Source organism: Bufo bufo, chromosome 1, assembly GCF_905171765.1.
Source record: "Bufo bufo chromosome 1, aBufBuf1.1, whole genome shotgun sequence".
NCBI lineage: Eukaryota > Metazoa > Chordata > Amphibia > Anura > Bufonidae > Bufo > Bufo bufo.
Window position 1 is genome coordinate 254,810,776 of NC_053389.1, and position 17,049 is coordinate 254,827,824.

General features: G+C 44.8%; 1 protein-coding gene across 3 annotated transcripts in view; it reads right to left on the reverse strand.

Moving 5' to 3' along the window:
- The window catches only part of DENND5B (DENN domain containing 5B), a 94,921-nt gene that overhangs the window by 65,250 nt on the left and 12,622 nt on the right, over positions 1 to 17,049 (reverse strand). Inside the window, exon 2 of one of the 3 annotated variants that reach the window (XM_040438906.1) lies at positions 2,044 to 2,091. The exons of 1 other annotated variant lie outside the window; for it this stretch is intronic. In XM_040438906.1, coding sequence (XP_040294840.1) covers positions 2,044 to 2,091 — 48 coding nt within the window. Of the gene's footprint in view, positions 1 to 2,025; positions 2,092 to 17,049 lie in introns of all 3 variants that reach the window. One more of the 3 variants, XM_040438898.1, reaches the window with a different exon arrangement.

Here is a 17,049-nt window from a genome sequence, read left to right on the forward strand (position 1 = left end):
GCCCTTAATTTTCAAAAATGAAAGGTAGAATCTGACTGGTTGCTATGGGTAACTAAGCCAGCTCTGCTTTACACCAGTTTGATAAATCTCCACCATTGTCTTTATATAGCAGTAATTTCAGAGAGGTGGGAAAGAGTCTATGCTTCAGGTAATCCGGATTATATTGAATAGGTGGAGGACTGGAATGACTCCTCCCCCAATGACTTCAAATTATTAACTTTTGTTCTTCTTTTCCAAAACTGTCCTATAAATGAGGTGATTAAAGGGTTTTTTGGGGTCCTTAGATACTGATGGCCTATTCTCAGGATAGGTCATCAATATCAGATCGGTGTAGGGGCGACACCCTGCGATCAGCTGTTGCAGGAAGATGCCGGCCCTGTATACAGTGGACGGAGCTGGAAGCACAAGGGGACGCCGCAGCTCAGCTCCCATTAAAGTGAACAGGGGATGAGCTGCAGTACGCCGTGCCGGAAATTACACAGTGGATGGAACCTGGATGGATCCATGCGCTTTGTAGGCACAAGTACAAAACAATGATCTACTTTGAACCTATAGCTAGATTTTTCCCTTCACTGTTTGGGACTGTTGGTTCTAATTAATTACCAGTACCCAACACTGGTCATACTGGATGAAAATAAATAATAATAATAATAATAATAATAATAAATACCCCTCTCTAAGATTCTCCACTGCTGCCAATCCGATGCTGCTGTGGTCCCACTACTCCCTAGTCCTGACTCGACATGCCAGAAATGGTCTGTCAAGTGGGGACCAGGTGGTGAAGTCCAGTGAAGACTGGGGCAGCACCTGAGCGGCCAGGGGACTCACACAGCGATCCTATTCATAATAATAATACCGGTATATATTTATATAGCGCCACCATATTCCCCAGCGCTTTACAAATTCATAGGGTTCATGTTTCATGTACAAAACAACTGGCTAATATACAGTCAGGGCCCTGCTCGCAAGAGCTTACAATCATTTCTATGGGATCACCGCTACTCTGCTATCCTGGCCGTGACACGTCATGCAACCAGTGTCACCGCACCCTTAGGCCTAGTTCACACGAACGTTTTTTTTGCGAGTTAACGGGCCGTTTTTTAGTGGTCCGTATACGGAACCATTCATTTCAATGGTTCCGCAAAAAAAACGGAATGTGTTCCGTATGCATTCCGTTTCCGTATTTCCGTTCAAGGATAGAACATGTCCTATATTTGGCCGCAAATCACGTTCCGTGGCTCCATTAAAGTCAATGGGTCCGCAAAAAAAAAACGGAACACATACGGAAATGCATCCGTGTGTCTTCCGTATCTGTTCCGTTTTTGCTGAACCATCTATTGAAAATGTTATGCCCAGCCCAATTTTTTCTATGTAATTACTGTATACGCCATATGGAAAAACGGAAAGGAAACACAACGGAACAACTGATCCGTGAAAAACGGACCGCAAAAAACTATAAAAAAGCCATACGTTAGTGTGAACTAGGCCTTATTTTGAACCCATTGTGAGCAATAAATAAAGAAATTAAATATTTTTTTACCGGTGGACAACCCATTTAATGAAAGCTGACCCCCGATGGGCAAGAAGGCGAGATTATCTGTCAGATTTGGTAAACGAGGGCCTAATGGGCTTTTGTGCATCAAAACAAATCTTGAAGAAAGTGGCCTGGTTGCCCATCACCGTGCAGCTTTCATTTCCCCAGATTACCATGGAGGAAAAAAAAATAAAAAATGTAATATAATTTTTAAGAGAAAACTCCATCCATGAATATTGCTTTATTGCTTTAAATGCTTGAGACAGACACTCAGATTTACAATGTTCACAAGATGCTTTGGCTCATTTCTACCACAGCGGCAATTACACCCGACAAGACGCAATAAAAAGGCCTTGGAGGGGGGGGGGGGGGGGGGGGGAGAGAGGAGGTGAAGCAAGCGACAGATCATAAGTGAGCAATCATTGTGATTCGGAGAGGGATTGAAAGTGGGTGAAGTGCAGAGAGTACTTATGGTGTGGAGCCTAGGTTACCTGCGCCTTTATTCTCACCGTCTTGGCTTCTGCCATGCAGGTCTGCTTCTAGCCATTGGTAAAAAACTATGTGAACAGAAAAATGGATGTGTGAATACAGTAATGAGCATCCTAAATGGGAGGCAAAACAGCAAGGTTAGTAACATAAAATGAAAATGCAAATATGATCTACATGGAGCAGGTGACGCTATACACTAGATAATAAATAATGGAGCAGATATTGCCCAGGCGGTGCTTTTTTTCCCCATTAAACCTTCAGTTTAAAAAAGTAATTATTGTCTTTCTAAGCAGTAATCTCCGAGAGATGGGGGAGCAAATGTCTATCACTGCACAGGAAAGCGTCTATGTAAGGTAATCCTGATTATAAATAATAGGTGGAGGACTGGAAGGACTCCTCCATTCATTTCCTGATAGGCCAAGAACAAGATGCAGAGTAGAATTACATGGATAATGTTAGAAGCCCTCACCAGCCTCACTGCTGGGAGGTGTAGTGCTCTAAGGGCCTGCTCACGCGGCAGAACTTTGGAGTGGGCATCCCCAGTGTCTGCCTCCCCTTGTTTAACGGTTTATGGGCCAGCAGTTTAAAGCTGCAACCTCGCAAGAAACGTCTTTTTGGGCACAGTGTGCGGACCACTGCTGCTTGCACCCTACATATGAAATTGGGTGGGAGTCATGTGCGTGGGCACTCTAAACTGTTCACACACCCTGAACAGCAAACAAATTGTTATTTTGCAGAGCTAGAATACCCTCAATACATTCCCCCTATTACTCTGCCTAAGTGTCAGTCCTTACTGCAAGTTTTGCCATTCTAGTCATGAACCCGAAATCTATAAATCATTACTAATAAGCAATGTGGCACATGTGCCTAGGGCTTCCTGGTATATCTCTTTAACAGGGCTTGACACGCTGTCCCTATGTCATGCATGTTGTAGATTATCGCATGCCATACCAGCGCAAACATTATCGGAATCCCAGAAAAAATGCGAACACAATCTTCTCAATACAACAAACAAATTGCGCGTTGTGACCTTGCTTTGGAGGAATCTTATCTGTGGTGTAATTTTAGAAGCTCTCACTGCCCGTGTTAGTGCCTTTAAATAGCTGCGGGCCCAGTAGCAACGGATAATTGATACAACATTTGCATACAGCTCCAGCGGAGACAATAAGGAATGATTATAGGGCGGTGCGAGAAGCTGATGCGTGAGTAAAGGGTCAATGTCTTCTGTGGGAAGGAAATAAAAATTCACTGCAACGTTTTAATGGTGGTGGGGGGGGGGGGGGTGTGTCTCAGGCAATCCTGGCTGCGGAAGACATGAGTTGAATAATTCATTGTAAAAGTAAAATAAAAAATCAGTCGGAGGCTACTTTCTGACATTTGTCGTTGTTATGGGATGTGCGGCCATAAAAGCTTTATAAGATGAGAGAGTCATCACCATGGCTAAAATACGCAGCAAGGAGAATACGAAATACCAACATGGCTGCCATTACTCCCACAAAAGGTTTTATAAACCACATTTCCAAAACATTCATCATCAAAAAGTCAAGGTACTAAAAACAACCATCTTAGAGATTTTATATTAAAAGGTAGCAAAGCCACATTAAATACGGATAAAAAAAAAAATAACAAGGGGGCAGGGGGCTGTATGCCTAATACAAGACATAAAGCGACAATAACCAGTAAAAGTATAATACAGGCAAGTGCCCAGGTATCTCAAGCAGGACTAAAGCCGAGACCCCCTACATCAAGGCTTACCCACCACATCACCAACGCCTGCGGGAGGTCATTATTATTTATGTCAGGGGGCACAGAGGCCATAATTATGCACTTCATGGGGCACAGTATACATCATTTTGAGGGGACAAGTAAACTTCAGTGAGTAGAGCCATTTTCAGGTGATAACATGTGTAGATATTACTTTTAGGGGCACAGCGTTATGATGATATTGTTTTTTAGTGGGCACTATGTGTGGCAATATTCAAAGCTATTATTGGCTGCCAGGATAAAAAAAACAAAAAAAAAAAAACATCTTGGCGGGAAACGTCTGATGTGGCTGGAAGAAGTCTTCATGGAGGTTTGGGCCAAATGGAGAAGAAAATGAAAGAGAATGACTCCAATCACAAAACATCTCTGGATGTAAAAGTATATCACGTAAATGTCTGTTTTGCGGACAAGAATAGCCAGTTATATTAATGGCTGTCCGCGCCGTTCCGCAAATTGCCGTGTCTAGCGGATCCGCAATTTGCGGAACGCAAAACACACAACGGTCGTGTGCATGAGGCCAAAGTCTGCCGCGAGTCTGGTACCTTTTTAGTGTCAGAAAACAACAACTCTGATCAGATCCTTACAACTGTTGATGTTAGGAGCTGTAGTTTCACATACTGTAGACTGAAAGCACATCTAACATGATGTGACAATTTGTTTGTTATTGGGTTAACTAGGTTTGGAAAATGAAACACAACAGAAAAATTTGTAAAACATTAATTCTCATTCCCGCTCCCCTTCACTGTTGGTTTCTCAGTTTTTGATCTAATTTGTATCTGTTTATGGGTGTCTCAGATCCGTGAAAATGGACATGAATAAGACATGCTCTAAAAATATTGGAAGGGGTACACAGATCCGGTAAAATAATGGAAGTGCGCCAATAAAATACATTGGTTCTATTGTTACCCAAGTGACATCAGTTATAAAAAAATTTAAAAAAGGGTCACTAGGTGAGGGGCGAGGGGGAAATCAGTAAATGTGAAAGATTTTCCATTCAGAAATCGGAGGCCGCTGGGTGAAACGTGCGTCAGCATCTGTTCAATGAAAAACGGAGAGTTTTGATGCAAGTTGAATTCGTTTTGTCTGTGATTACATTTCAAGTTTTTTGTATCCGTTTTGAAGATGGAAGATTAACACACAGCATCTCCTAGCAGCCATCAGTGAAAAACGGACTGCATCCGGACGCCATTTACTGACCCACAGTCATGAATGGACCAGCCCTGTCTGAAAAGCGGATAAAGATAGAACATACTGTGATTCTTTCTAAACGGACAGATTGTCAGTGGGGAAAAAAAATAAAAAATAAAAAATAAAAAAAATAAAAAAAAATCAATGCTCATATCTTAGGATGTTGTTCATTCGCAAAACGAAACGCATCCAGACAGAAAAATCGCTTGTGTGAAATTAGCCAAAGAAAGCTGGACGACAGCCCTTCTGGGAGCTGTAGCATCAGCATATGGGTCATTACCCAGCTTTCAAGGATGCCAAATATGACTAGATCAGTTACAGTCACTGGCCAGATTTCACTAGTGGTCGAGGAAAACTGGGTGACCGCCACTTAATGACATCTGGGTTGTCACCCAGGCCTTCCAGATACAGATAACGTTTATGTAATACAGTATAGGGGGCTCCCAACTGTTCATATTCTTCCTCGAATAGGTGCGCCGGGGTCAGGCTCTCGCCATTGAGAAAAACAATGTCCCCGTCTGATACAGATGACTTTCAGCTGTTTTGCTGGAATACAACAAGCGGTGTGCTGCTGACGGCTCCGACAGGGAGATTATGGGGCAAACGACAAGTGCAGACAAAAGGCTTCCTGCAAGTAAACTGGAGGCGCGCACTCAGCGGCATGAATGATTACGTTACAGGTAAGGCTACTTTCACATTACCGTTATTTGCAGATCCGTCATGGATCTTCAAAAACGATTCCGTTAGCATAATACAACCACATGCATCCGTCATGAACGGATCTGGTTGTATTAGGTCTTCTATAGCCATGACGGATCCGTCATGAACACCACTAAAAGTCAATGGGGCACGGATCCGTTTTCTATTGGGTCAGAGAAAACTGATCCGTCCACATTGACTTACATTGTGTGCCAGGACGGATTCAACTTGCTCCGCTTGCAGCGTTTTTCTGTCCGCGATGGGGACGCAACCAAACGCATTTTGGTGCATTCCGTTTCATTCAGTTTTGTCCCCATTGACAGTGAATAGGGACAAAACGGAAGCGTTTTCTTCCGCCATTGATATCCTATGACAGATGTCAATAGCGGAATTGAAAACGCAGATGTGAAAGTAGCCTAAGGCTCAGTTCACACCTGAGCGTTCTGAAACGAGCGCTCTGTATGCGCGATTGTACGGGCGTTTACAAGCGCGCATACAGAGACAAGTGTGCACACAGTGTCGCGCGTTCCCGAAAGTCTATGTACGGGAACGCGCGACAAGCGCCCAAAAAAACGCTACCGAACTTGTGTGAGCGTCGGGCGTTTTACAGCGCGATCGTACGCGCTGTAAAACGCCCAGGTGAGAACCATTCCCATAGGGAAGCATTGGTTTCTCCTTGTTGAGCGTTTTACAGCGCGTAGGAACGCGCTGTAAAACGCTCAGGTGTGAATTGAGCCTAAGGGTATATTCAGATGGTCAGGTTGGGTGGAGTTCAAAAATTCAGCAGTAAAACTACATGTGGTATTTTATGTAATTGCGGCTTTTACAGGTAAAACACATCGCTTTAAACATATTACACGTGTATATTAAAAAAAAAAAAAATGCCTACAATTTTTTCATGTGCAGTTTTAACCATACCCAACCTCACCATCTGAATTCACCCTAAAGGAAAAATGAATCTCATATTAAGAAGGTGCACACCTAACCCAGGCTCAGCTAGAGTCTGAATGTGTGTGGCCCACTGCTTAGGCTACTTTCACACTGGCGTTCGGTGCGGATCCGTCTTGTATCTGCACAGACGGATCCGCACCGATAATGCAAACGCTTGTATCCGTTCAGAACGGTTTGCATTATTTATTCGAAAAAAAAGGATCAGTCATGACTTACATTGAAAGTCAATGGAGGACGGATCAGTTTTCAATTGCACCATATTGTGTCAGTGAAAAATGGATCTGTCCCCATTGACTTACATTGTAAGTCAGGACGGATCCGTTTGGCTCCGCATCGTCAGGCGGACACCAAAACGCTGCAAGCTTCGTTTTAGTGTCTGCCTCAAAAGCCCAACGGAGACCAAACACAGCCAAATTGATGCATTTTGAACGGATACTTATCCATCCAGAATGCATTGGGGCTGAACTGTTCCGTTTTGGACCGCTTGTGAGAGCCCCGAAACGGATCTCACAAACGGTATTCAAAACGCCAGTGTGAAGGTAGCCTTAGCAACCAAGGCTGAGGGTGATGGGTGACAACCCAGGACCAATACCAGAGATCTTGTGATGGGTTTCGGTTTTATATCACACTTTTTTTTTTATTCAAAGTGAGGTCAGGAATAATGTTCAGAAACGATAAGTAACCAAAAAAAAGAAGAAGTGAAAAATGCAAATTCTCAGCTGCCAGGTATCAGAGTTCATACGCCCCAACTACATGGGGGGAAATGACAGAAGAACACCTGGAGAACAATGTGGTTGAGCCGTGACTGAAAGAATAAACCACACGTGGTGCTTGGTCAATCACACAACCAAGGTGGTGCACCCTTTATTTTGGGTTCTGCGGCAAGGTCACATTATTACTGGGTGGCAGCTCCCCTTGCTGTGACACAGCCTGACACTCTGGCCCATAGCTGAGGTAGAGACGTGGTGTTCCCCCTGAGAACATCTACACACACACAATGTGCTCTTCAGCATATCCAGCATCACGCATGGCCAGCTTGCTCACCAGATCTCTCCCCCATCGAGAATGTTTGAGACTGGACGGGGCGACGGATCATGCATGGACAGCAGCCAACAACCACCTTGACTGAACTACAGGTCCAAGTTGAAAGAGCTTGGAATGACAAACCACAGGAGGATATCCAGCATCTGTTTGATGGTTACCATGCCAGAGTGTCAGGCTGTATCACGGGATGGGGAGATGCCACCCACTATTAATGTGACCCTGAATAAAGGGTGCACACCTTGGTTGTGTGATCATTGACCAAGCACCACGAGTGGTTTATACTTTGTCAGTCTCGGCTCAAATCACATTAAGTTTTCCGGCTGTTCTTTTGTCATTTTCCGATAGCGTACTAAATTGCTCCCTGCAGATCCAGACGCGAACTGAGCGGCTCGGGGCTGCTACGTCTGAAATTGAATAATTAACATTTTTCGCGCTACAAAGTAGGTCAAGTCTTCAAAAAAAACTAACAAGTTTATTCTTCTGCTAAAATATTCTGTTTTGGGGATCTGCCGATTGAATATTCACATTTCGACTGATACTTAATAGGGGTCATTCTCAAAGGCCCTTTGCGCTGGCAGAGGGTGCACATAACTTACGATGGAGCGTGTACCCCGTCATAAAGTAGGCCCCCCGCATGGCAGCCCAAGCGTTGATTGGTAAATTTGTCGCAACGCCCTTGACTGTCCCAAGTGTTGAACGCGGCACTAAAAAAATATTGTCACAGGAGCGTTTAAAGAAGTTGGGAAAAAGGCACTTGCGACTTTTTTTAAACACCAAAAACTGGCGTAGCGCCGTTCGTAAATGACCCCTTAAAAGAGGTCCTCCAGGAAGAAAAAGCTGCCCGTACACATAGGAGCAATGCTGGACGATTACCCCATTCACTTGAATGGGACAAGATGTGGTACCAAGGACAGGCCTAAGGATGGGTGACCAGTGTTCATTTCCTGGAGAACATCTTTGGGGATGGAGCCTATCGTGCCCCGGAAGAAGAGGTGTCCCCTCTCCTGACAGGTCTGTTTTAGTAAAGACTTGTGATCTCCATAAAAACAACAGTACAGGAAAATATTTTATTAGAAATCTGCCTTGTGCAGTTCCTCTGTTATTCCTCCTGGACATGTCAGAATAAATTCAAAAACTTGCCAACAAGGTGTGTCCCTACAAAGCTAGATAATATCAGCACTGATTGGCGATTGGCCAATTGTATGCCCATGAGATCCCAATCTAGTAGGCCAGACAGATGTATGTACCGGTAGTTCCATGCTAAGGAGTCCAAGTCTGCAGCAGCTCTTTGCTCTGGCAGCTGGGGGTGCCAAAACTTATGTCAATATTATAAGGAAAGCCTAAGCTAGGGCGACATACAGAAGAGAGGCATCCTATGTATGGAAGTCAGTGCCCAGCGCCGCTCAGATCCCAGCGCCGCAGGGCAGGATTCTGCTGCATCTTTATGACGGCTTATGGCTGATCACTCCTGACAATTTCAGCTTAGGTTCCCTGCCAAGCGGGAGGATGAACCAGATCAATGTGTCCACGGGGGCAAATGACGAGAACAGGCAGAGGGGCTCAGATTTCTCATTTATTACAGCCACATCCTTGTTTCCTGAGATTAGGCTAAATTACCTCGGTGTGGGATGGCGACAAAGAGAACGCAATTCCCATGGCTAATTTACTCACCGGGAGGATGCCTGCTTATCGGGAAAACTAATTTATCGCTGCCAAGAAATAAAATGAGGCCATCTTCAGTCAGAATGTGGAGATGTGGGCGCCAGTGCACAAAAGGTGGACACCCAGCTTTCCTGGGCACACCATACAGCACTCATCCCTAAAGTCCTGATATATTTGATGGAATAAATAAATTCTGCCGTGTTAGGCTAAATGCACACGATCAGGATAGCGTGCGGACAATCCGCACCGTAGGTCATGTACATTGTATTCTATGAGAAGTTGAAATTCTCATGTACACAATAAAGATTTTTTGTTCTGTCAGGATTTTAAAATCTGCAGCACGTCAATTTATTTACATTTTTCCTAACTGGATTTTCCCCATTGACTTGAATGGAGAGAGTAAAATCCGCATGTAGAAAATCCACGCCAATTGATGCGGATTGTCTGCACGGATTTCCCTGCGAACACCTGCGGATTTCAGTGCGGATTCTCCACACAAATCCTAAATGTGTGCAGTTAGCCTTATAACTCAATGAGGTCTGTCCGGCCGTATGACTCGTACCGCAGCGTAAATTTTGAAGAGAAGGAGAAGGAGAGAAAAGAAATAAAAAAATAAAACATGTCCTATTATTGTCCGCATTACGGACAAGGATAGGACTGTTCTATTAGGGGCCAGCTGTTCTGTTCCACAAAATACAGAATGCATCCAGATGTCATCTGTATTTTTGGCGGATCCGTTTTTTTTGCAGACCGCAAAATACATAGTCATGTGAATGAGTCCTTATTTCTCATAAAATAACGTTTCTGGGCATCTTTTCTTAGAACACAACATTATGCAGTTCCTCTGTTTTCCTTCAGGAAATAAAGTACAAGCACCTCCAATCAATATGAAAAAGTGCAGGGGCACACCACCATCGCTGACATGCACGAGCAAACATTATGGGGGTCATTTACGACATTTTTCTGCAGTTTTGGGGTCTTTTAAACACCTGTGTGACAGCATTTTGTGGCATGTGCTTTTATGCTGTCTTCGCCACTTGGGATTGGTAGAGCTGGGCCCGAAACAACGACCTTAGCAACAGGTGAAAATGTTGGCGAAAAACTAATCCATTCAGAGGCCAGAGTAGTTTTTACTTCTAGCGCACAGACTGCTAAAGGTGCCCCTAATTTAAGACGAAGCGCACACCTTGGGTGAATCCTCCGGCAGCACAGGGGACAAACCTGGTTTTTGTAAATGACCCCCTATATATAGAAGCACCTTATTCCATGAGCAAAGATGCGTGCCACCACTGGGAACATGGATTATACTAAACGGCAAGATGGCCTCTGCAGACGAGACAATTCTTAGGCCTCTTTCACACGGACGTTTTATTTTTTTTCCGTTTACGGGCCGTTTTTTATGTTCCGTATACGGTCCATATACGGAACTATTCATTTCAATAGTTCCGCCCCAAAAAAATTAATGTACTTTGTATGCGTATTTCCGTTGAAAGATACAACATGTCCTATTATTGCCCGCAAACCACGTTCCGTGGCTCCATTCAAGTCAATGGGTCCGCAAAACCACTATACAGCATAGGGACGAGCTACGGCATAGCAATCACGCCTTCCCATACTGTGGAGGAGATCGCTGCATGTAATAGCAGTAGTCTCCTCCACTAGCGAGCAGGCGATTGCCGGGAGGTAACTTTTCCCTCCCGAAAATCGTCTGCCATATCGGGCTGTGTAATACAGGCTTTATAGAGAAATGACAACACAGAGTTCTAAGAAAAGATGCTAAAGAAAAACTGCAAGCTTGATTTTCATCTATTTCAGACAGAGAATTGGTGGTGTCGCTGTGATCTGTATCAGTCTCAGGTCTCACCTGCGGAGATCCCTTCTCTCACTCAGTAGGACATTCTTGGAGGATTAGAGCCGATTACACAAAAGAGTTAAGATACATTTGATACACTGTAAAATGGTGCTCAATTTATCTCCAGAAAAATGCAAAGCGTTGAGATCGAAACGCGTTGGGGGCGTTACTACTTTCCATGTGGAGATATATTTTTCCATGAAGCCAAATAAAGATTGAAGATTTTATTTTCATCTCAGTGCTGGACAAATTTTCCCTTTTTCTACTGATCCTAAGTTCCATCCAGTATTATACTCCAGAGCTGTACTCACTATTCTGCTGGTGAAGTCACTGCATACATACATTACTTATCCTATACTGTTCCTGAGTTACATCCTGTATTATACATCAGAGCTGCACTCACTATTCTGCTGGTGAAGTCACTGTATACATACATTACTTATCCTGTACTGATCCTGAGTTACATCCTGTATTATACATCAGAGCTGTACTCACTATTCTGCTGTAGGAGTCACTGAGTACATACATTACTTATCCTGTACTGATCCTGACTTACATCCTGTATTATACATCAGAGCTGTACTCACTATTCTGCTGGTGGAGTCATTGTGTACATACATTACATATTTTGTACTGATCCTGAGTTACAGCCAGTATTATACCCAAGAAATGCATTCACAATTTCACATGCTTCAGAGCAGAAATATCCCAGCATTCCCTACTTGTTTAGTGACCACACAGAGCTTTTTCACTCAGTCATCTGATACAGGAAAAATAAACTGCCCCCTCAGTAGTACAGGGTAGGGGAGGCCACAGCTATCCCTCTACAAGTACTGCAGGGACCTCCAGATTACATATCTCATATATGAGCTCCAACCAATATAGGGAAAGCGGGCCGCCCTATGTGAATTATTAATGCCAATAACGATCAGACCCGGCTTCTGTAATAAAGTGCAGATGGGGGAATATCAAATTCTGAGACGCCAGCAGGAGGCAGAAAAAAGGATTAGTAATGAAATGTGTCTATCACCCTTTATACTGATAAAGAAAAAACTAAAATAAAAAAATAATTTGAATGGCTAATAATACATATACATTCTAAACTACACATACAATCAAGACCTAATGGGGAAAAAACTGTAAAACTGATCTAAGAACGTCAGATTATTTGATTTGCACATTTTTGTTTCTATGGACAATCGGTTGTCCGGGTTCAGAGCCGAACCCGGACATACCCTTATTTTCACCCAGGCAGCCCCCCTGAGGCTAGCATCGGAGCATCTCATGCTCCGATGCACTCCCTTGCCCTGCGCTAAATCGCGCAGGGCAAGGTCTCTTGTTTTCAAAAACACACTGCCGGGCGGAAACTTCCGCCCGGCAGTGTGTTGGTGACGTCACCGGCTCTGATGGGCGGGCTTCAGCGTGCCCTAGCCGTTTTACTGGCCAGGCCAGCGCTAAATCCCGCCCATCAGTGCCGGTGACATCTCCAGGCTTTCTGGCAGCACCATGGAGAGCCCCAGTACGTCACCGGATCTCCAAAAAAATGCCTTTGCCCTGCGTGATTTAGCACAGGGCAAAGGAGAGCATTGGAGCATGAACTACTCCGATGCTCATGTCAGGAGGGCTGCCGGTACTTTCACACTTGCGTTGTTGGATTCCGGCAGGCAGTTCCATCGCCGGAACTGCCTGCCCCATCCGGCAATCTGTATGCAAACGGATGCGGATCAGTCTCACAAATGCATTGCAATACCGGATCAATCTCTCCGGTTGTCATCTGGAAAAACGGATCCAGAATTTATCTTTTTCACATTTTTAAAGGTCTGCGCAGACCGCAAAATCGGGTCAGTTTTTCCATAACACTTGGGGCCAGATCCGGCATTAATGCATTTCAATGGATAATAATGCAAGTCTGGCAAGTATTCTGGAATTCTGGACGGAGAAAATACCGCAGCATGCTGGGGTATTTGCTCCGTCCAAAAAACGTACAGTGACTGAACTGAAGACATCCTGAACGGATTGCTCTCCATTAGGATAAAATTGATCCGTTTTTTTTCCGGTATTGAGCCCCTAGGACGGAACTCAATATCGGAAAAGATTAACGCAAGTGTGAAAGTACCCTTAATCAGCCTTGTGCTGGGGATGCCGTCATGACCACCCTTATCCCATGACCTAGATATAGGGCCCATTTACACAGGCACATATTCTGCCCAGTAACTAGCGCTGATGATCGATAACAGCATGTCAAATCACCGCTCGTTACCCTAAATTAGACTCCGAAATTATTGTTAGTACGGGGACAATCAATCTGTAATGCGATCATTCCTTCTCCTACAATTGTCATTTTCATCTCGTTTTCATGGGGAGATGCGCTGCTGTCAGACAAGCATTTTTAATGCTGTATAAAAGGTGCAAGTGTTTGCTCGTCTGTCGGATAATTGGCTGCATGGGGCAATGATGGAGTGAGCTAACGCTCACCTCATACCCAATTACTGGCCCATGTCAAAAATCTACCAATTTCTTTGCCGTCTATTCGGCCACTTCAAGTTTGTAAGATCCCTCCGAGCGTCAGCAGCTCTTCTTAGAATGCGGCTGCCCCTTTACTGGCTGCAAGCTGTGCCACCTTCAAGACTGGCGAGAATGCCCCTGGCACTAAACAACAAGGAGCTTTCAGTTTCCTGTATATTACATTTCACCCTGGCACCTGCGAGTTTCCCCTCTTGGGCACGACCTCAGACAACACTTGCTGGTTGCTGCTGTCAGTCTCGACTTGTTGCTGATCATATACAGCGTAACGTCTGTGTCCTCGCAGTCATCTGTCGCTTCTCATTATACGGAAAGCAATATGCATCCCACTGGCGAGCCAGCATGAGAGCCTCTGCAGAGGGCATTGCAAAAGACAAACACAGTGCTGCAATGCGGACAGAGCACGGGGAAAGCGGGAGCAGGACGGAGTGTTCCCTCAGAAATGGATTGGAATAGCAAAGTCCAAGTCCATATTAAAGCCATTAGCCTTAGGGCCTATGTTCACATTTGCGATAATAACTCCATTATTCTGTTCCGGCATATGCCGTGCCTGTCAGATCCACTATAAAGGGGTCCGCGGCATGAATACTTGCTTTCTGACAGAAAAATACCGCAGCAGGTTTCTAAGTCTATATGGTCATATGGGCCCGGGAGCATATTCCTGACTACTTGCATCCCCCTTGTAATAACTATTCTGGAGCGTCTATTCTTATCACTCTATGATAATCCTTTACTATTCCTGCTAGAAATTATAAATTAATTGCTAGCAGTTTGCAATGGAGGTCCAGATGGGGGCGTGTGCCTGCACAGTCTAAGGCCCCTTTCACACGGGCGAGTTTTCCGCACGGGTGGAATGTGTGAGGTGAACGCATTGCACCCGCACTGAATCCGGACCCATTTAGTCCAATGGGGCTGTGCACATGAGCGGTGATTTTCACGCATCACTTCTGCGTTGCGTGAAAAAAAAAAAAATCGCAGCATGTTCTATATTCTGCGTTTTTCAGGCAGCCCTGGCCCCATAGAAGTGAATAGGGTTTGCGTGAAAAACGCTGAATATAGAACATGCTGCGATTTTCACGCAACGCAGAAGTGATGCGTGAAAAACAACGCTCAAGTGCGGGTGTAATGCGTTTCTCACTGATGGTTGCTAGGAGATGCTGTTTGTAAACCTTGCGTTTTTTATTACCCACGTGAAAAATGCATCAAAACGCCTTGCCCCCGCGCGGAAAAAACTGAACTGAATGCAATCGCAGACAAAACTGACTGAACTTGCGAATTTCACTGAACTCACTTTCTCAGGCTCCTGAATGGCAATCCTACTTCTACAGTACAGTGTTAAGAGTGAGAGCTCATCACAACGGTGAAGTCTGGCAGAATAATACCTCCACAACTGCCAAGATCACCCGGCATCCCCAGATTCCGGAATGGCAAACTTGCTTAGGTCTATATCTACCCCAGAAGATCTGCCATCCAGGAGTCAAAGAAAGCCACCGATACCTAGCTTTCTCAGAAAAAGATCTCTCTATAGAAAGCTCAATGCATTCCCCATGGGCTAACATCTTCAAAATGTTCAGGATTATTTTATATGGGTTCTTCTAAATAAAAGATTTACCCGAAATTGTGATTTCTTCGACAAAAAAAAAAAAGAAATGTACAAAATAAAATGTATTAGCCAGCTGGTAAAAACAGTTCTGTCTAACAAGCGTCGAGGCTTTTTGTGGGCTGACTCTACACATCTGCTTCTAGAAACAGATGGTGACTTGTAAGGCCGGCGCTGCCATTGTGCGAGATGCAGGAGTGGAGGTCGCTCTGCCCGTCAGTGTCAGCTGTCTCATTGTGATGCGCTGACCCACACACATCCATTATCCGTTTCTTCTTTACCAGTGACGCTTGTGAGGACAAAAAGCCCTGCAAAAACTCTGCTACGCCGACACATCACACACGGTGGGGGAAGAATCTCTGTCTACACCCAGCAAGCGAAGATACCTACCTTTCTAATCACCCACTGTTCTGTGGCTGCCTGTGTTTGGGTCCCTCACAATGTCAGTTTAGAGGCCTGCTCCATAGCGAAGCCACCACAGTGGTACAGTTTATAGGTCACATTAAAGGTGGAAAAAGTTCTGAAATGATTTATCTTTGTCTCTTTTTTACAGCACAGAAACCTGACATTTTAACAGGGGTGTGTAGACTTTATATCCACTGTATGTGGGCCGAAGACAAATTGACATGTGAGCAAAAAACTATTTGGAAGGATCCCGTTTTAGCTGGAGGAAGGAAACTCCATACAATTACGGGATGAAAATAGATGTCAACGTGGACAAGACATAACGGCACTCAATAACTACTGTGTAATTGAGCAGCTACCATTTAAATGGGACAAGTATATCATTACCATAAAAAAAAGTCTGAACTAAACCAGGAGCTGCATACAAAAGCAACAGAAAGTGGTAGTGTTCCTCACTGAATACCAGAGACATGGTCAAGCCATCAAGAGGCCCTATACGGTACATGGTAAGCTGTGGTCACATCTGAGGGTCATGGTAAATTGTAAATCGGCCTTAGGCCTCATGCACACAACCGTTGTGTGCATCCGTGGCCGTTGTTCCGTTTTCCGTGATTTTCTGCGGACCCATTGACTTTCAATGAGTCCGTTGAAAACTCGGAAAAGGCACAGTTGTTCATCCGTGGCCGTGATCCGCGTTTCCTGTCCGTTAAAAAAATATGACCTGTCCTATTTTTTTGACGGACAACGGTTCACGGACCCATTCAAGTCAATGGGTCCGTGAAAAAACACGGATGCACACAAGATTGGCATCCGCGTCCGTGGTCGTAGGCTACTTTCACACAGACGGATCCGCAGATCCGTCTGCATAAAAGCTTTTTCAGAGCTGAGTTTTCACTTCGTGAAAACTCAGATCCGACAGTATATTCTAACACAGAGGCGTTCCCATAGTGATGGGGACGCTTCAAGTTAGAATATACTACGAACTGTGTACATGACTGCCCCCTGCTGCCTGGCAGCACCCGATCTCTTACAGGGGGCTGTGATCCACACAATTAACCCCTCAGGTGCCACACCTGAGGGGTTAATTGTGCGTATCATAGCCCCCTGTAAGAGATCAGGTGCTGCCAGGCAGGAGGGGGCAGACCCCCCTCCCCTGTATTTAACTCATTGGCGGCCAGTGCGGCCTCCCCTCTCCCCCCCTCCCTAATTAAAATCCCCCCCCCCCATCATTAGTGGCCAGTGTGGCCTCCCCTCTCCCCCCCCTCCCTAATTAAAATCCCCCCCCCCTAATTAAAATCACCTTCCCCCATCATTGGTGGCAGCGGAGAGTTCAGATCG